At 41.1% G+C, this 22,038-nt stretch overlaps 1 protein-coding gene across 2 annotated transcripts in view; it reads left to right on the forward strand.

The window, feature by feature from the left end:
* The window catches only part of NPY5R (neuropeptide Y receptor Y5), a 141,677-nt gene extending 123,464 nt beyond the window's left edge, over nt 1–18,213 (forward strand). For both annotated transcript variants that reach the window (XM_082260043.1, XM_082260042.1), the window contains exon 2: nt 16,155–18,213. In XM_082260043.1, coding sequence (XP_082116169.1) covers nt 16,164–17,531 — 1,368 coding nt within the window. In that variant the 5' untranslated portion in view covers nt 16,155–16,163 and the 3' untranslated portion in view covers nt 17,532–18,213. The remainder of the gene's footprint in view (nt 1–16,154) is intronic.
* Nucleotides 18,214–22,038: the final 3,825 nt, after the last annotated feature.

The raw sequence follows: 22,038 nt of genomic DNA on the forward strand, positions 1-22,038 counted from the left end.
ATTGGGTAACCCCATGGAAAGCCACTTTCCCTGGAGACACCTGTGTGTGCTCGCTCCTGAGTCCAGCTGCTGCGTTCATTGACATAGAGAGCCAGACTCAGCCCCTCCCCCCTGCTCCTGTGTCACTGAAATTGATTGACAGCAGTGGGAGCCAATGGCTCCTGGTGCTATTAATCTGTCCATTGAGGACAGAGACAGTGGCTGGAGCCGCTGCATTTGTGCATATCGGTGGATCAGGCTCATGTAAGAGTGAGCGGGGGGGGGGGGGGGTAGAGCTGCATATCGCTGGCCACAAGATAATAGTCACACACACAAAAAACACAGAAATAAAACCACTTTAACGTGTTACTAAACCCAAAACTGTAAAACCAGTCTGCATATGCAGTAAAGCATACTTGGTATACTTACTGTGGAACTTAGGGGGTTAATCCTCTGCATTGTGTAAAAAGGCTGTTTGATCCTGTCTTCTCTGATCCTCCTCTTCTTTCACAGCCCCCAATCCATCTCCTGACAGAACAGAGGCTAAAGGACAGGCTGTACATGCTCAATTTGGTGTGTATTGCTAGAGAGCTTTTTTTTTTTGTTGGGGGGGGGGGGGGGGTGGGTGACCAGCACAGGGCCAAATTAGCACTGACGAGAAGGATTGTCAGGGGCCTTGCAGCCTCATAGTACAGACAGAGGAGAATGAAGACTCCTCTTACAAGCTTTAACCAGTGCACCGGTGAATAAAGTATAACATGTTTTTTAGCACTATTGCTGTTTTGTCTGTATAACTACCATCTATACTGGCTGTACTTTCAGTCAAAGCCTATGAAAACTAACTGCATGTTTCTTTTGCCTTTTCAATAAAAACTAAGTGAGAGAAAAAAGGAACAGTAATTGAGCAACATTTTGTTTGGGCAGTGAAGGTGCGAAGCCATAGGGGAAAGAATCAGGGGTAGACTGGCAACTTTCAGCCCAGGGGGCAAGTACAAATCAGAGGCCCATGGTGCAGCAACTCGGCCCCCCTCCCACTCTCCCTCTTCCAGTCCTTCTGCTGACCCTCATTCCAGGCTGAAGCCCAGCTCCAGGTACTTTCTACTCACCCTCAGGCTGAATCCGAGTTCCCAACCTGGCCACAGGGGACGGTTGAGGGGAGCTGGGACAGCTCGGTTGGGGCTGGTCAGGGGAGGAGAGTCTCAAGTGGGGCATGAAACCGGCCTATGCGCAGACACAGTTTACATCATCCATGCTGGGGGGAGGGAGGCCTGCACTCTGTCCTTGTCTTCATCCCTCACTCAGTAGGACCGCCGCAGAGACTTTTTACTTCTATTCACCAGGAATCCTTTAGGCACGTCTGTGCCAAAATTAGTGCAGCCTTTTTACAGGACATTAGAGTGGCCTAGAGGGCAGTTGCACTCCTGCCCCCTGGCCCAGTCCTTCCCTGGAAAGAATCAAGTCTAGGGCTTGGTCACAGTTTATCAGCTGCACTGATCTGTATAAATCAACACAGGCTCAAAGAAAGAGCACATAAAAAGTAATTGTTTTCTATGTGTCCTGTTCTCACTGGCATGCTGTCTTGAGGTAGGTTGTGATGCATTGGGTAAAAATGCAGATGATAGGGATGGTATTACGGCCAAAAACAAATTCCTGACATAATGAGGCAGCTGTTGCGGTAAGACAGATTCTGGAATGCCTCTGATTTCCAGATTGTTCCAGTGGGAACGGTCTTCCAGGTCTGCAATTTTGGCCTGGAGGGTGGCTAAGGCATCCTGGTGGGCAGCATGGGAGTCCATGAGAGAGTTAAAAGAGGTTGAGAAGTCACACATCTGGCTTTCTACTTGGTGTACTCTGTCCCCAAGTAGAATGTCAGCGTGTAGTGAGGCCCTTAGGGAGACTAGCATCTCCTTCATGGTTATATCAGAGAGGGCTTGGCCAGTGGTGGGAAAGAGTGCTATGGGGTTCTGGGTTAGCACTAGAGGGTTGCTGGAGGGTTAATGTCCATAGAGAGGTCTGAGGCCTCCTGTGTGGTATGGTCCATCCATGGCCTGGATTTCACGATGTTGGAGATGGTGGGCTGGAGTGGTGAGGAGAATGGTGAGGATTGCCATCAGGGGGGAAAGGAGAGGCAGAGGGAGAGCCCAATGTCATGTAGACAGGAGGTGTACTCACGCTGGCTGCAGGGCACGAGGTCCGGCCGCCATCTTGGCTGGGTGCGCGCTGCATTGTCAGGAGGAAGTCCGACAGCTTCTGGACTAGCGGTGGGTCAGCATACCCGGAGGATTGGTGGGGGGAGTAGATGTTGGGCGGCTCGGCTACAAGGCTCTGGCGGGGTAAGGAGAGGAGATATGGTCCCGGGTTCCCTGGAGTGGAGCTCAGGCTCTATGCGGCCATGCTGTTTGTCGGTCGCCACGCCCCCCTCCCACCACCTTTTTTATATTAAATTTATAGTACATTTTATTTATTAGTCAACACTTTGTGGGCTTTTTTATTATTATTATTAGTATACACTTTGTGAGGTTTTGTTGATTCATTAAATGCACAATTAAAATATCTAACAGCATTAGATCTAAAAACATGAAAATCACATATTTATTTTCAAGATCCTAAACTGTATGTTCAGACACTGGAGTATACAATCCACACTAGTTAAGTCACGGTATGCAGTCTGTGGCATGTTTGTGTGCATTTCTGTTTTTATGGGTGCCCAGTACAGCGAGAATATGATTTGGTTGTCTGCGCTTGACTGGTGTGCATATCATTTAGTACAAGGTGCCCCTTGAATCAGTGACTTAAAATAAGTATGTAGATCAGAGTTTCTTATTTCACACTGGTTTCCCTGGCTGTTAGGGTCATTACTGAAGTCAGAATAGTAGTATGACAGCCAGGTATCTGGTATTTTCTATTGCAAATAAGAAAGGGTAGCTTCAAGACAGCTGGCATTTTCATTGGCAATTCAGAGATAGCAGGTTCTAAACAAGTGGGCATTTCACTGTGCTAAGGCTACACATTTGGGTTGATTTACTAAATGAAAATAGGCTGTTCACTTTTCAAGGGTATTTTTCCTGAATTTAGGGAATGAGATGACACTCTGCCAACCCCAATCATCCAATCATGTGCAAGAAATTTTTTTATTTTTTATTTTCCATGCATGTGATCCGGTATCCTTGATAAGGTGACTTTTCATTACATTCACTAAGCTAAGTGTAGCACCCTCCTTGATAGGTGCTAGAGAAAGTATAGTTGTTTTGCTCTGCCTGCTTATCAGGAAAGCCTGATCGATAGTTAGGCCTGTTGCATGTGTCCATGTGTGATTCACCTGGTCTGAGGGAGTGTGCCCACAGTATCCAATAGGGGAGCATGTTGAACAGTGGAGGAAACCCAGCTAATGACACACAGGCTTTTGTAACTATCTCAGTGGGTTGGCACAAGCAGTGGTGCATCCTGGGATACATTATAAAAGCCAAGGGCACAAGTGACAGGGTGTTTTCGGGTGGGAAGCCAGGTCCCAGGAGGAGGGTGATGGATGTCTCTCCTCCTGTCAGTATGGAAGATGGTCACAGGCAGTTGGCCTGCTAAGCTAGAGGTGTGGTGCTGATCCAGACGGTCCAGTGGATACTGACAAGGGAGTTGAAGGCAGAAACAACCCAGGAAAAACAGCGTCCGTGAGTACCGGAAAGCTTGCGGGGGGTCTGCCCAGGAAGGGGACCACTCCAGTAGAATGTCAGTGGACAGGACTTCAGCACACACAGCAAGAGAGAAAGGGGGTGCCAAGTTAGATTCTTTTTCTTCACTTCAGTGGCAAGGTGAAGCAGCGGCCTGGACACACACTATATTCAATTGTCCTCAGAAAATGTGCATAGTTCTAGTTGGAGTATCCCATCCATCCCTTCTCCCATCCCAATTCCAAATAAAACACAAAAAACCCCCCCTGGACTGTTGATTGACTGAGCCAAGGACTTAACCACTAAAGCCCCGGAAGATTTTACCCCCTTCCTGACCAGGGCCTATTTTGCGATTCGGCACTGCGTGACTTTAACGGATAATTGCGCGGTCGTGCGACGCTGTACCTAAACGAATTTGATGTCCTTTTTTTCCCACAAACGGAGCTTTCTTTTGGTGGTATTTTATCACCTGTGCTATTTTTTGATCATGCGCTATAAACAAAAAAAGAGCGTAAATTTTGCAAAAATAACAATATTTTTCACTTTTTTTTATATGAAATTCCCCCCAAAAAAATGTAAAAATCAAAATTTTTTAACATTTTAGGCCAATTTGTTTTATGATACATATTTTTGGTAAAATAAAATCGCAAAAAGCGTATTTAAATTGGTTTGCGCAAAAGTTATTGCCTTTACTAACTAAGGGAAAGATTTTTGTAATTTTTTTTAACGCATAATGGTGGCGATCTGCGATTTTTTTTTGCGGGACTGCGACATTGCGGCGGACAGATCGGACCCTTGGCTGACATTTTTGACACTTTTGGGGTTACCAGTGACATTACTACAGTAATCAGTGCTATACATATGCACTGTTACTGTAAAATGACACTGGCAGTGAAGGGGTTAACTTTTTTTGAGAGGGAGGGGTTAAGTGTGTCCCTAGGGGTGTGCTTCTAACTGTGATTGGCTGTGGCTTGAGGTGTAGGAACAGTGATCAACGGTCCTACATAGTAGAACCGTATGATCACTATTCTTACACAGGGGAGAATGACAGGCAGCTTGTTCACATTAGCCGCCTGCCTTTCTCCCGCTCTAACGGACGATTGCGAGTGCCCGGCGGACATCGGGTCCGCCGGGCACATGCGCGGGGGGGTCCATGACCGAGCGGGAGCGCGCATCAGGTGGCGCGCACTCGCTCCCCAGAGCCTCACAGGCTAGTGACGTGCCCATACGTCACTTTGCCTGTGAGGGGCTGACCGCCGCAGTATATGTACTTGCGGCAGTCGGCAAGTGGTTAAAGTGATACGTTTAACAGACTGTTGCTATGGGTAACCCAGGGGAATCCAATCTCAGCAGCTCCCTAGGGGGTAACCCAGGGGAATCCAATCTCAGCAGCTCCCTAGGGGGTAACCCAGGGGAATCCAATCTCAGCAGCTCCCTAGGGGGTAACCCAGGGGAATCCAATCTCAGCAGCTCCCTAGGGGGTAACCCAGGGGAATCCAATCTCAGCAGCTCCCTTGGGGGCAGTGCTACATAAGTGAAAAATCCCTTGCAAAGTAAACAATGAATTTGTCTTTAGTAAAGTAATTCCATAATCTGGAAAACAATACAAGCGCTGCGGTATTTGGTGTGTAGTCATTTGCTCTCATGTCACTCACTCTAGAACAGCGTTTTTCAAACTTTTTTTTACCGTGGAACCCTTAAAAAGAAATTTGAGATCCCCAAAATATTTTCCTGATTCTACATCTTATGGTACCTTAGTGTATCTAGAAGGATGCTCATTGCAGCGTTTGGTTGCTGGTTTCTAAAGATATGTGCTGCAAACACTGACAGGAAAAAAAAATGATCTAAAAATACAAAAACATAAAAAAATAATGTAAATGTGTTTATATAAATGTCACTTAGGAACATGAAATGAAATATTAGAGCAATTATAACACATTCATGTTGACAACGTCCATTTAAAAAAGTCTACAGCCTTAAATAAAAAGCAATAAATACAGAATGTTGTGATTTCTGTCTTTTCCCTACAGAAGAACATAAAGCAGGCTGTGGTTTGACAAACAATTTTATGTTCTGCTTCTCTGTACTTTCTTTTTTCTCCAGGCGTTTACAGAGTATTCATACAGCACATTATACAAACCTCAGTTGGCTGTGCTTATTTCTCCACAGCAAGATGCAGCGAGAAATTAGCCCTTGGACATTTCCAGGTACCATACCATCATCTCATAAAATGAGATCAATAAGACGGAGACCTTCTGCACTAAATACCAGAACAAGTTTGCTTTTATGTGAGATTGAACATACTGTATATCTGAAAGGCTCAATGCTTCAAAACCAAACTATGTGCAGAACAAATCATTTTTTTTCTGATTAAGTTCTTGTGGGTTTGCTGTGCTGATTACGATTTATACTTTGATGTTTAAGTCCAGATCAAGGACTTGTATGGAGGCAGTGCCTTTCAAATATTGCTCAATCTTGAGCTGTACTACTAATACAATTTTTGCAGCAGTCAAGTACCAATGGCACTGTAAAAAACGACTGTACCTGTGCAGGATTTCACTACATATTCCTGATATGTGCCTGCTGTACCATGAGAAAGTATCCTATTCTCTTGGTATTGCTTCCTTTGTGTGAAGTCCCTGGTGTCCCTGTCAGTCCCTCTGCCTTCCTTTAAAAACTGACCACACTAAGCAGGAGAGCACACCATGGTCCGTTCTCTAGCTGTGCTGGAAACTCAGCCTGCTTTCCCCCCATGATCAGACTTGTCCAGACACATCCCCACTGCACAGCCATTTACTTGGAAGCTCAGTTTCCTTATGCTTCTCTTCCCCCCAGCTCTTATGCAGCTGGGAATAGTGGGAACGTGATCGCTTATAAAAAGGGGAAAAAGGTATTTTTAATATTGTTTTATATCTATACACAAATGTTTTGCCTTTCATTTCTATTTTAAATGAAATGGGTTGTTTTACAGGGTGGTCATTTACAATCACTTTAACCAGCAGTCTATCCACAGGCTCTAAAATGTTCCATCATTAACCATTTCTGGACCGCAAGGATTTCCCTCTTAATGACCAGGCCATTTTTTGAGATTCGGCACTGCGTTAGTTTAACTGACAATTGCGCGTTCGTGCCACGCTTTTCCCAAATAAAATTTATGTCCTTTTTTTCCACACAAATAGAGCTTTCTTTTGGTGGTATTTGATCACCTGTGTGATTTTTATTTTTTGCACTATAAACAAAAAAAGAGCGACAATTCTGAAACAAAAACAATATTTTTCACTTTCTGCTATATAACATTCCAAAAAAAAAAAATCTAAAAATCAAAATGTTTTAACATATTAGGCCAATTTGTTTTCTGATACATATTTTTGGTAAAAAAAAAATCACAATAAGCGTATTTTGATTGGTTTGCGCAGAAGTTATCACGTCTACTAACTACGGGAAAGATTTGTAATTTTTATTGTTTTTTTTTATTTTTTTTTTACTAGCAATGGCTGCGATCTGCAGTTTTTAGCGGGACTGCGACATTGCAGCGGACAGATCGGACCCCTAACTGACATTTTTTACACTTTTGGGGGGGGGACCAGTGACATTACTACAGTAATCAGTGCTAAAAATATTCACTGTTACTGTAATAATGACACTGGCAGGAAAGGGGTTAACACTGTGGGTGATCAAGGGGTTAAATGTGAGCCTAGGGGAGTGATTCTAACTGTATGGGGGTTGGGCTTTTGAAATGATCATAGAGACCTGTGGTCTTATATGGAAGGATCACAGGCACTCTGTGATCATTCCAAAGAGAAGAATGGTCAGCTATGTTTACAACAGCTGACCGTTCTCTCTCAGCGGGGAATGATCGCGGGTGACAGGCGGCAATCAAAGCTGCCTGCCCTGTGCTTTGGAGTCCCCACTGACGAGTGGGGGTGAGAGCGCGCCGCCAGCGGCACATGCTAACCTCCTAGCTGCAGGCACGCGACTGAGGTAGAGCTACGTTGGTTCGCTCAGGAGGGGCTGCAGCAGGCGGTCCGGAAGCGTTTAATGAATCCCTTCACTCCTGTCCCAATAATCTTTCCTTTAAAAAGTGTCTCAGTGCTCAGATATTGCAAAGTTCTGCCTTTTGTCAAGACTGAACTTCTGCTGCAGAAATCTTCACTTTTGGTCACAAGCATTTGGGCCAACTTTATACCATTAAATGTATTTAGGTACCACATTCTTATTCACCGGATTATACAGTCTGATAACACATGTACAGGTAGGGTAATGTTATTATTAGATAGGTAAGTACAATATTAGAGGGCTGAGGGTCATGTAGGGAGGGGCGTAACTGTTTGAGTCCAATTGATCAAGGTGAACCTCAACTTGGAGGTGAATCCCACTAAAGTCTGTGGGAAAGGAAGGGGGGTATGTTAAGGAATGGAGCCTGAAAGTGAAATAGGTGTGTTTACACAAGAACAATGACAGCTAAGTATCTCTGCCCTCTCCCTCCTGTATATTTGTATAAAGCTGGCCATACACTATGCAATCTGATTGTAAAATCTCTGTACAATTTCTGTTGGTCTTTACAAAACTATGGAATAGGGGGACCCACCTGAACAATGCATTCAATTTGCATCAAATCAGGCAGGCTTTTGCATCACATAGTTGATGGTAGATCTAAAGGATATTGTACAATCAGATTGCACTGTGTATGGCCACTTTAAAGGAAGAAGTAGGAAAGTGGGTGGATATAAAAAAGAAGTGGTATAGTAATGAGGGAGGTGTGGTCCCGAAAGGTAAAACACACCCTATTATGCGTTGCAATAGGGCAGTGCAAAGGCGTGCGCAGGGGGTGTGCCGATGTGCCTGGGCACACCCTAATCACTACCCTGCAGGATGGAGAGTGGGGAAAGGGGCTAGTAAATATGTATGTATGTGCCTTCCTTTTCCAAATGAACATTGTGAACACAACTAGGCTTACTATGCTTCAGTTTGTGAATGAACAGGAAGCCGCTCAGCACAGAGCACTTCCCATTCATTCACTGTCCAGTGCAGCTGAGGCTGCAGAGAAAGGCGTGTGTGTTTGAGCTTTAGGTGCACACTGTAATGCAATAGGCTGCGCACACCTATGGGGCAGTGCATGATGTGATATAAAGTTTCCTGGATGGTCACATGATCCCATAGGAAGTCATAGGCTCAGAGTGCATTTTTTTTTTAATTTTACAGATTCAAAGCTGGCATGGACTAGGTAAGTGAGAGATACTGTAATTACATTGGGATGGATTTGGCTGAAAAGACATTAGAAAAGGCTTCTGTTTATAATGAGTAAAGTGAAGTTCTGCCTGAAAAGGGGAACTTAGCCTTTAAAATATTGCTTAGTTACTGTGCAAATTTAGGATTATTTTCAAAGTTACCTAAATAGCTCTTAGAAATATGTTATTATAAAGCTATGTAAAGGTACGGGTGTCATCATGAACCAAGATATTTGCTGTCATAAAAGGACAGCATGTATTTAACCAGACCGACTAATAAATTACAATATGGAAAGGTATTGAAAAGAATTGCAAACAAGTAAATGATCACATTTAAAACAATCCATTCCATTTAAAATAGAAATAAAAAGCAAAACACTTTTGTATAGATATATAAAAAACGATAAATACCTTTTTGCTTGGGGGGGGGGGGAGCAGCAGTACACTGAGCTTCTGAGTGAATGGCTGTGCAGCGGGGGATAGTCAGGACATGTCTGATCATTGGAGTTCCCAGCATAGCTAGAGAACTGTTCATCACAATGTGTTGTCCTGCTTGGTGTGGTCAGTTTTTTTAAATAGGAAAGCAAGGGGACTATCAGGAACACCAGTGATTTCACACAAAGGAAGCAATATAAAGAGAACAGGATACTTTCTCGTATAAGTAAATGCTACAGCGAGCACATATCAGGAATATGAAATGTTGGGGTAACAAATGTTTTAAGCCAAACATATGAAAGGGAATATAACCCTTATGATAAGGAATCAGACACTTAGAAGTTCTCGCCTCACTAACAGTTACTGCATAAGTACAGCATGGTTGCCAGCATATATCTGTAGTATTTGCATCAGAGAAAATTAGGAAACATTTTTCAATCCAGCTTGTAACAATAAAACCTCCTAATGTGACCATCATGGCCCATGCAAATTATTAATTAATTGAATTTCAATATTTTTTTATTGGTATATAAGGTATAAACATTACAAAAGGAATAGAGAAAAAAGACATTTGAGATGATATTGATTATGCATAAATGGTATACAGTGGTGTACATACAGAAGGCAAACATTCTGTATTTTCATGTCCGATGACACCATTTCTAGGTCTATAAGGTACATCCACATATGTCCTTGAACAAATTTAGGATTTAAACTTGGGATTAAGGTGTGAGAGAACTATGTGCAAGAGAGCTGTGTTCCAAAACACCAAAACAACAGAGCGACAGGACAAAACAGAACAACAGGACAAAACATCTCATTCAATAGGTTTATGTCAAATTTCCACCTTTGTAAATGGCACATTTAATCAATAGAGAAAATTTTATACCAGTCAATCCATACTTTCCACCGAGATTTAGCATTTTGATATCTATCCTGAGAGGAGGCGAACAGCATCTCGTATGTGGCATGAGTGTGGGTTGTCTCTATCACTTCGCAAATAGAAGGAGCTGTATTATCTTTCCAATGGCATACTAGAGCTAATCTTGTGCTTAGTAGAATGTGGGTGGCTATATCTCTAATATCTTTTGGTATTGTTTCTATATCTAAGGACAGAATAGTCAATCCTGGCGATAAGGGTGCAATTATCCCCAGAATTTGTGTGAGCAATCGGAAGATTGCTGTCCATAAGTTGGCTATAACCGGGCATGTCCACAGTATGTGGTATAGTGTGGCTATTGCTCCACAATTCCTCCAACACATAGGAGAAGCTTGTCGGGAAAATCTGGATATCCGATATTATTATACAATATTTATATAGCGCCAACAGTTTGTGCAGCGCTTTACAATACGAGGGAAGACAATACAGTAACAATACAATTAAATACAGGACGAATTGGAGGCACTGCTCATTAGAGCTTACAATCTAGAAGGGAGGGTCAAGTGAAACAAAGGGCAATAACTGTGGGGGATGAGCTGATGGAGAAAATGGAAATATAGTTGCTAGGTGTGGATAGGATAGGCTTCTCTGAAGAGGAGGATTTTTAGGGATGGTCTAAAAGCTAATAGAGTAGGAGTACATGGAGTTAAGTACCACCTAAGTAAAATTTTTGGAGTAAATTCCCACAGGTTAATGCTTTTTGTTTCCACATATGTGATGCTTAGTGCCTTTTGCCATTGTACAGGAGTGTAACAGATACTTAAATCTTTTTCCCATGCTTGGATATGAGAGGTTTTAAAGAATTTGTTTTTATTACATAGTTACGTAGTTAGTCAGGTTGAAATAAGACACAAGTCCATCTGGCTCAACCAATGAAAAACAAGAAACAGTAAAGAAAACCCAACCATACAATCCCATATACACAATCTTAAACCCGCAGTTGATCTAGAGGAAGGCGAAAAACCCCAGCAAAGCATGATCCAATTTGCTACAGCAGAGGAAAAAATTCCTTCCTGATCTCCTGAGAGATATCTGATCAGATATTCCCTGGATCAACTTTACCTATAAATATTAGTGCCCAGTTATATTATGTACACCCAGGAAAGAATCCAGGTCTTTTTTAAAGCAATCTAGTGAGCTGGCCAGAACCACCTCTGGAGGGAGTCTATTTCACATTTTCACAGCGATTACGGTGAAGAAACCTTTCCATTTTTGGAGACTGAAAATCTTTTTCTCTAGACGTAAACAGTGCCCCCTTGTCTTCTGTGTTGACCTTAAAGTGAATAACTCAACACCAAGTTCACTATATGAACCTCTTGTGTATTTCTACATGTTGATCGTATCCCCCCTTAATCTCCTCTTCTCAAGAGAGAATAAATTCAGTTGTTCTAATCTTTCCTCATAGCTGAGCTCCTCCATGCCTCTTATCAGTTTGGTTGCCCTTCTCTGCACTTTCTCCAGTTCCCCGATATCCTTTTTGAGAACTGGTGCCCAAAACTAGACTGCATATTCCAGATGAGGTTTTAGGTTTTACTAATGATTTGTACAGGGGCAAAATGATATCACTCTCTCTAGAGTCCATGCCTCTGTTAATACAAGAAAGGACTATGCTTGCTTTGGAAACTGCAGCTTGGCATTTCATGATAATATTAAGCTTATCATCTACCAGGACATCCAGATCCTTCTCCGCTATGGATTTCCCCAGTTATACCCCCCCCCCCCCTAGTATTTATGATGCCTGCATATTCTTAGCCCCCATGTGCATACCTTTACATTGATCAACATTAAACCTCATTTGCCACATAGTTGCCCAATGAAACAGTGCATTGAGGTCAGCTTGTAAGTTGGAAGGTATTCCACTGCAAAGCTTGGTGTCACCTGCAAAGACTAAAATGGTACTTTTTTTCCCAGACCCCATATCATTTATAAAGGTATTAAACAGTAAGGGTCTCAACATTGAACCTTGGGGTACACCACTGATAACCTTAGACCATTCAGAGTAAGAATCATAACCACTACTCTCTTATTTCTATCTTTTAGCCAATTTTCTATCCATTTACAAACTGATCTTTCCAAGCCAGTAGACTTTACCTTACACATTACCCGTGTGTGGGGAACTGTGTCAAATGCTTTTGCAAAATTCAAGTATACTACGTCCACAGCCACCCCTCTGTCCAAGGTTTTACTTACCTCCTCATAAAAAGAAATCAGGTTTGTCTGATAACTTCTGTCTTTCATGAATCCATGCTGTCTGTTGCTTAAAATATTTTTTCCAGCAAGAACTCATCTATTTGGTCTTTTATTAAACTTTCCAATATCTTTCTGACTATAGAAGTTAAACTAACAGGTCTATAGTTACTTGGCAAAGACTTTGATCCCTTTTTAAATATAGGCACCACATTGGCCCTACGCCAATCCAGTGGTACTATTCCAGTCCTTAACGAATCCCTAAAAATTAGAAACAAAGGCTTTGAAATTACAGAGCTCAATTCTTTTAGGATGCATGGGTGGATGTCATCTGGTCCAAGCGCTTTATCCAACTTTATTCTGTCTAAATATTCCTGGACCATATCACTTTTGAGCCATTGTGGATCATTTGGGGCTGTGTCAATACCATCCTCATTATGGTCATGAGCTTCCCCATGCTCCTTTGTATACTCAGAGCTGAAGAAAGTATTTAATTTTGTAAAGGGCCTACATGCTCAGACCTGACCTTTTCACTACTTTTATTGTTGAGCAAATTATAAAATAGGGAGATTCCCCTAATCTTGGTATTAGATTTAGAGTAATATTTGGCTACATTCCATGGCAGAGATATGGAGGTGAAAAAATAGAAAGTGGGCACTGGAGCAAAAATCAATCTATAGATTGATATGGGGGTAGTGAGGATTTCTTAATCCGTAATGTAAAATAAATAAATAGATATTTAAATAAATATAGTGCAAACCGTCAATTCATAATAGTTAATAATTCTCTGGCCTCCATTAACTAATCATAGAAATAAATATGTGAGAGTAAATGTAGTCCAAAAATAGTGAGGTATTATGTAGCAGATAAATAAAGTGCTCAATGTGCAGAAAAAATGTTATAGTGAATTATCACAAAAGTGAATAAGAAATTATAATGTGGCAAACTATAAAGTGCTCAATGTGCAAATTAACTTTTAATATGAATATCACAAAAGTGCATCAGAAATCTGAATGGATATCAATAAAATCCATATATTAAATCCAACACCGTGTCTGGGAAGAAAATTGTGAGAAGATCCACCACATGAACTGCAATTTTTGTTATGCTTACCAGAACCTTCAGAGATCTCCTCACAATTATGAAATGACTGTTTGCACTATATTTATTTAAATACCTATTTATTTATTTATTCTACGTTATGGGTTAAGAAATCCTCACTACCCCCATATCAATCTATAGATTGATTTTTGCACCAGCGCCCACTTTCTATTTTTTCACTTGCTCATATTGGTGTGTCTTACACATTTTAAGGGGCAGCAGGTCACCTACCATCTATATTCATACATATTAAAAGACCAGGCACCTTCACACCATCCTACAGAGATATGGAGGTGTTTGGATTGGCATGGATAAAATGCTTGAAAAATATGGAAAGCTTCATGAATTTGTGTGTCATCCTTGCGCAGGGGCCATGCTAATTTTCTCTGTATCGTTCCAATTTTAGTATATGTCCTGCCGAAGCGAGGACTACTAATTAATGTAAGAAAATTATTGGGGATAAATAGTAATACTGCACACCAAGCATGCAGACACATTTCTCCATGGCTGAAGTCCAGCCAGCCGTGCCCGTAAAAACACAGGCGCCCTGTGTTTGAGGAGACTTGGTTCTTCCACACATATTAGGGGGGGCATTTACTAAAACTAGAGCGTGCAAAATCTGGTGCAGCTCTACATAGAAACCAATCAGTTTACAGATTTTATTGTCAAAGCATAATTGAACAAGCCGAAGTTAGAAGCTCATTGGCTACCATGAACAGCTTCACCAGATTTTGCACGCTCCAGTTTTAGTAAATATCCCCTCTGATGTCCAGTACAGCATACAGATATGGTTTAAATCTTTATGTTTATCTCAGAGTGTGTAGTCCGTTCACTCCTGATCTAGGTACCCCCCCTCCCCCCCCACACACACACACACATATAACCACACCATTTACTGTATTTATTCAGAAAAAGTGTTAACAACAGGGATGGCCTTTTGGGTGTGCAAGCTGTGCGGCCGCACAGGGCACCATGGGCAACACGGGAGCCATGCCGCCATCACAGCTCACATTTAGTTACTCACAGGCAGGCCCAAATTGGCCATGGGGGTCACCCGCTCCATGGGTAGTTGATGATCAGACCGCACAGCTGAGGGTAAGTGGCGACCACGGCCTGGACAGGGATAACACAGGCCGCGGCCGTCACTTACCTCCCGCTATGCGGCTGTGCCTGTGTCTCATCCGGACTGCAGGGCTGAGCTATGTATTTCTCTCACACAGCTCAGCCAGGCTCAGAGTCACCACTAACAGATCCCTCTCCTCCTCTCTGCAGGGACGCGAGAGGAGAGAGAGAGATCATCAGCTCCTTCTCCTCCCACCCCTTCTCCTCCTGGGTCTGCCCCGGCCCACACTTCCTGTGGATGTGTGAGTGGGAAGTTTAAACCCAGAAGAGAAAAACTGCAGACAGCCTGAGCCTCCATCCTGGGGTGAGTAACCTCACCCTCTCTCCTGCCTTAGTATATAAAACAAATGTAAGAGAGTCTCTTTGGGGGGTTTATGATGTAAGGGAGGCTCCATGGGGGGTCTCTGATGTAAGGAGTGCTCCATGGGGGTCTCTATTGTAAGGGGGGGGCTAAGTTATTAGTGATCATGAAAATAGTTCCAAGAAAAGTCCAATGAAGTGCAAAAAAGGGGCAAGAAATTGTGCAAAAAAGTACGAAGAAATATTTATGGTGACAAATCTTCAACGGAAGGTGTGCGCCAAAAAAGCACCCTATGTGCTGCTTTCACCAATCACCCCAAACTGACTCACCAGACTTAAATAAAAGCCAATGTATTTTATGGAATCACGCTATGTTGATTCATTTTTTGCACATTGTAGAGGTTATGAATATTTAATTGTTATTTATTTAGTAGTGGTATATGATATGTATACTGTAGTAGCCATGCAGATTTAATTATTAATTTAGCTCTGTGCATTTTTGCAACAGAAACAGATTTGGGTGATATATTTATATATCATTTTAGGGTAAGTATTTTTGCGCTGATTTTTTTCTTGTTTCTATCTTCCTGTTGCACCCACTTGCAGGCAATTAGCAGCAATTACACTCTTAAATAGTTTTTCAATAGATACAGCCATATTTGGGGGGGGGGGTCACCACAGGATTAGCTCACACAGGGCGCCTGAACACCTAAGGCCAGCCCTGGTTAACAGTAATCAAATGGACCATCTTTATTTAAGGTCCTGTGCTGTCTCTGTTTTTCCTGTAAAAACCAATCCAGAGTTAATTTACAGTGAGCAGTCAGGCTCAACATTTTTTACAAAGTCTCAGTGTAGTGAGTCAGTAATGATCCAGTTCCTATGAATAATGCTGAGAATTCTGGCTTTTCAACCTCTTCTCTCTTATTTACAGCAGCATAATAGTTTTCTTGTCATTATTTAAATGATTTTTTTTTCCATCACAAAAATATCATGAAACACAATACTTTCCTGGTTATTGAATGGAAGAATGGCAGTGACACTGTAAAATGAATATAGTGTATGTGAGTGTGTATTTTTGTATGTTAAGCAAAAATACACTGTTATTTTGGCATTAGCAGCTAATCAATACTATAGCTTTTAGAATGTTGCTACTTTTACATGGTTTTGCTAATTGGTTTTCTTTGTATCTCAAAGCAGAGCTGTGAAATGGATTTTAACGTGAAAGACTTTAATAACAGAACAGCTGCAAAAGAAGAGAACAGCACATTGGATATAACAACCACCAATTTTCCTGCATGGGAGGATTATAATAGTAGCGTGGACGACATACGATACTTTCTAATTGGGCTGTACACCTTTGTAAGCCTGCTCGGATTTATGGGGAATCTCCTTATTCTCTTGGCTATTTTCAAAAAGCGCAAACAAAAGACAATAATCAACTACCTCATTGGAAACCTGGCCTTTTCAGATATTCTTGTTGTACTCTTTTGTTCTCCCTTTACATTGACATGCGTCTTACTCGACCAATGGATCTTCGGTGAAGTTATGTGTCATGTTGTGCCTTTTCTCCAATGTGTTTCTGTTCTAATTTCCACACTAATGCTTATGTCTATTGCCCTGGTGAGATACCATATGATTAAACATCCACTATCTACCAATTTAACGGCCAACCATGGGTACTTTTTGATTGCTACTGTCTGGACTCTAGGCTTCACCATATGTTCTCCTTTGCCAGTTTTTCATAAAATCATAAATTTGAGGGAAGCGTTCAACTTAGAGCCCTTGATGAATAGTTACATGTGCATTGAGTCATGGCCCTCTGATTCATACCGAATTGCTTTTACCATATCGTTATTGCTGGTGCAGTACATATTGCCACTGTCCTGTTTAACAATAAGTCATACAAGTGTTTGCAGAAGCATAAGTTCAAGGTTACCAAACAGAGAAGTTAAAGTTGAAGAAAATGAGATGATTAATCTGACCCTTCAGCATCCTAAAGCTAACAAGTCTGTTGTGGAAATCTGTAGTAGTCGAAGGTGGAGCTACTCCTGTGTACGAAAACACAGAAAGCGGTACAGCAAAAAATCAGCCAGTGTTGTCCCAGCAATTCTGAGAAGACACCAAGAAAGTAATACTGGGGATATCCCAGAAACATCAACCACAGAAAGGAGTCATACTTTGCCCTCTAGTGTTCACACTTTACCTTCCAGTGTTTATTCACCTGGAGTACCCATATGCTTTGAAATGAAGCCAGAAGAAAACTCTGAACTAAGCAACATGAATTCTGTCTCAAAATCCATAACCCGAATAAAAAAAAGATCTAGGCGTGTTTTCTGCAGGCTGACAGTATTGATCTTGGCTTTTGCTGTCAGCTGGATGCCACTTCACCTTTTTCACCTTGTAACTGATTTTAATGCCAACCTAATTTCCAATCGACATTTCAAATTAGTTTATTGCATCTGTCACTTGCTTGGTATGGTCTCCTGTTGCCTAAATCCCATACTCTATGGATTTTTAAATGATGGTATAAAAGCAGATTTGATGTCTCTCATCCAGTGTTTCCATATATCATAGGCTGGAATCCAGCTGGAATTTTATTTCCTGTAAAACAAAGATGCAAAAAAGAATCTACGGGGTTGAGTCAGACACAAGTTCAACTAGAGTGAAACTTAGCAATGCGGTAGTATAAATATCCACTACTTACCCACTAACTCAACTAATGTTACCATAACATAATATATATATTTGCAGACAAGTTTACAGTATGGCATATGATCTCCATGAGGTCATTTTCTATTTTTTTTACTAGTGTAAAAATGACATTCAGTATGTACAATATTTGTTTATGTTCCTCTTACAGTTTATTTACTCGGTAACTATGTATGCTTTAATTTAAATTATGTTTTCTATGAATTACATTTATTAATGTAATTAACTATAAAATGATGTATCATATGTAAGTGAATGTTTATTTAATAGGTTTTAAGACATTGTACAGGAAACTCATTTACGTCAGTGTTTTTTTGATTAATATAAATGTGTTTGCAGAAAAGATATATTAGCTTTGAATTTGCAACCATTTCAAATAGTTTTTTTCTGTTATTGTTTTTCTTAAAACAGAATAATGCTGTGCACGTGTTATGTCAAACAGTGCATTGCTTGCAGAATCATTAGAACGTCTGGCATAATAGTTGTCCTTTAATGATTTTGATTTTTTTACATTTTTGCATACTATATATGCAGAGCTTTGCCATTCTGACAATTTGTGGTTTTTGTGTTACTTAATATGAATAAAATGCTGCTCCTATATTACAAAAGCTTCATTATTGTCATTATTTGACATTAAGAAAAAAAAACATAAAATTCACACAACAAAAACAACCCATCCTTTTTACTTTAATTGTCATTGTCAGTGTTTTATACTGTCTGCTCATAATTATGTGTAGTAATTATTTATAACAATTTCCACCTCACTCCCATATACCAAGTGGAATGTTAAAACTGTGGAGCTATGGTGGACAACCTGCCTTAGTTAGGAGAAAGACAGCTTTTTATGTTTCAAACTGGCAATCACGGTTTGCTGCTGTTTAGTTACAGATCATGGTAAGAAAGAATTTGTTTAAAAGTGTGGTCTTAAGCCTCGTACACACGCTCCGATTGTTGGCCTACAGATCGGCCGTCTTTTGTCCAGTGTTGTTGTGTTGGTTGAAATGTGCTCTAGACTGCACACGAATTTTGTCGGCCAACAACAACCAACTGCAGAAGTGATGTCATGTACTGATTTACCTTCCGTGTGTTTTTTCTTCTCTGAGCATGCCCAGTCTTGCTCATCTGACTTTTGTCTGCCGAAATCTGTACTGACTGACGAACAATCGGCCGTTCTGGTGACGGCCAACAGAAATTTTATAGCATGCCCACCAGATTTTGTTCGGCCGAAAAGTCGCAGTCGGTTGTCAGAAGCATCATACTAACTAGCCAACAATCGGCCGATCGGACGTTGGCCGAAAATTTACGGCCAACAATCGGTGCGTGTGTACGAGGCTTTAAGCTTCCTTCCTGCTCTTCCCGCTGAGCAACTAACGATCTAATTTGGACGATCCCGGCCGTACCTAAAAAAAATATTATATACTGCAAACTTTTTAGTTTTGGGTGGAGTGAGGAATGGTCAGAACCTCTATTAGGTCACTTTTTGTTTAAACATATACTATATATGTTTCCTTGTTCAGTTACACTCGATCAAAAAAGAATAAACATTATTTTTTTGTGGATTTGAAGGTAAACTGTACTGAGACATAATCATGATATTTTTGATTATGTTGGTAATTTAGGTTCAAGCAAGGACCCTAAATGATTGAGCTGAATGACATAGCTTTGTTACCCACATAAAAAGTGTTTCATGTTTTCAGAGTAACTATTAGATTTGACTCGCATATATGGGTTAATTCAAGTAAGGGTAATTAGGAGTGATTTTATTATTTTGCTTACAGTTGTCCTTATCTCTGAGTGAGATTTTCAACCATCAGAAAAAAAGAATGACATGCTCCCATCAGGAGGGAGTCCATTTCTGATGGTAGCTGAAGGAAAGACATCTTCTGTGCATAGTAGAGAAAATAAACAGTATTTACTATGCAAACACATGATGGCTTTCCTATCTTGAGCGAACATCCCTGACAGAGGAGGAGTATTCTCACTTCATCTGGAGACAAGAGGTGAATGCTGGGTTGTTCACATAAAGAAAATAATTTAAATTGGTTTGAGCAATGGCACCCCTCTCAACCATACAAAAAGTTCTTTCATGGACTTAGGTCAGTCATAGATGGTTCAAATCTTGGCTGGTTTAGCAGGATCTTACCAAAATTTGTATTATGTATGGGCAGGCTGAATACACCTAAGTTGATTGATCAATCAACTTGGATACAACCAGCCTGCTGGATTTTGTGTGCAATTATCGCTACTAGCCACTAGCAATAATCACTGTCTTTTCCTGGCAGGGACAGCACCCCCCCCCCACCAGGAGAATTCAATGGCTCAGCGGGAGATATTCCCCTGTCAACCCGTGGTTGCAGGAAAGAAATGAATTCAGTGTAGGGCCTGCTTTACTTTAGCAGTGACACCTGGAGACTCCCTTAGTGGTAAGAAGTGTCTGATGTCAAAATCCTGTCCCCAAAGGTGTTCCTCAGATTTAGGAGTAAGGCAGGCTATACACAGTTGGATTCTTGGCCAGTCAATTTGGGTAAAACCAGCATGCCAGGTTTTACCTGCGATTATTGCTAGCAGCTGCTATATCTGCTAGGAATAATCACTGTCTTCTCCCAGCGGGGATGACTTCTACCGCCCCCCTGCCGGGAGAAGACAATGGTCTGACAGGAGGGATTCCCACATCAACACTGTAGTTGCAGGAAAGAAATTTGTTCAGTGTATGGCCGGCCTAAGCATACAGTGAGGGGGGAAAAAAAAGTATTTGATCCCCTTCTGCTTTTATACGTTTGCCCACTGATAAATAAATGATCAGTCTATAATTTTAATTGTAGATTTATTTTAACAGTGAGAGACAGAATAACAACAATAAAAATCCAGAAAAATGCATTTAAAAAAAGTTATAAATTGATTTGCATTTTCATGAGTGAAATAAGCATTTGATCCCCCTATCAATCAGCAAGATTTCTGGGTCCCAGGTGTCCTCTATACAGGTAACAAGCTAAGATTAGGAGCACTCTCTTAAAGGGAGTGCTCCTTATCTTAGCTTGTTACCTGTATAAAAGAAACCTGTCCACAGAAGCAATCAATCAATCAGATTCCAATCTCTTTACCATGGCCAAGACCAAAGAGCTGTCCAAGGATGTCAGGAACAAGATTGTAGAACTACACAAGGCTGGAATGGGCTACAGGATCATCGCCAAACAACTTGGTGAGAGGGTGACAACAGTTAGTGCGATTATTTGCAAATAGAAGAAACACAAAATAACTGTAAATCTCCCTTGGTCTGGAGCTCCATGCAAGATCTCACCTCATGGAGTTTCAATGATCATGAGAACCATGAGGAATCAGTTTAGAACTTCCTGGGAGAATCTTGTCAACACTCTCAAGGCAGCTGGGACCATAATCACCAAGAAAACAATTAATAACATACTACGCTGTGAAGGACTGAAATTCTGTAGCATCTGCAAGGTCCCCCTGTTCAAAAAAGCACATGTACAGGACCAACTGAATGATTCTGAGGAGAACTGGGTGAAAGTGTTGTGGTCTGATGAGCCCAAAATTTAGCTCTTTGGCATCAACTCAGCTCGTCATTTTTGGAGGAGGAATGCTGCATGAACACCAAGAACACCATCCCCACCGTCAAGCATGGAGATGGAAACATTATGCTTTGGGGTGTTTTTCTGCTAAGGGGACAGGACAACTTCACTGCATCAAAGGGACTAGGGATGATCGAACTTTTGAAAAGTTCGGTTTGGCCAGAACATCCGAACTTCCCGAAAGTTCGGCCCGGATTTCAGAACCTCATTGAAATCAATGGGACCCGAGCTTCGGTAATCAAAAAACACAATTTTTAAGCCCTAAAACCCAATAAATGCCCCTAAAAAGTCCCTAGGGTTCTGGGTCATGCCCCATTAACTATTAATCACACAAAAAAAAGTTCTTAAAAATTGTCATTTTTGATAAAAAAAGCCAACTATTGAAAAAAAAAAGAGAGAGATTTTTTGATTTTTGACTTTGGATTTAGTATCTGGGGGGGTCTAAAAGTGTACATGTGAAGTTTCAGCTCTGTAGCATGTCCAGAACCATGAAAAAAAAAAGATAATTTTTCAGTAGAACAGGGATGTGGGACCCTCCTTTTACACCTATATGATCTTTTTTTCTGGTTCTGGACATGCTACAGAGCTGAAACTTCACAGGTACACCTTTTAGACCCCCCAGACACAAAATCACACAAAAAAAGTTCTTAAAAATTGTCATTTTTGATTAAAAAAAAGCCAATTATTGAAAAATAAAAAAAAAAGAGATTTTTTTGATTTTTACTTTGGATTTCGTATCTTGGGGGTCTAAAAAGTGTACATGTGAAGTTTCAGCTCTGTAGCAT

Source organism: Pelophylax lessonae (assembly GCF_965119305.1).
Source record: "Pelophylax lessonae genome assembly, chromosome: 1".
NCBI classification, from domain to species: domain Eukaryota; kingdom Metazoa; phylum Chordata; class Amphibia; order Anura; family Ranidae; genus Pelophylax; species Pelophylax lessonae.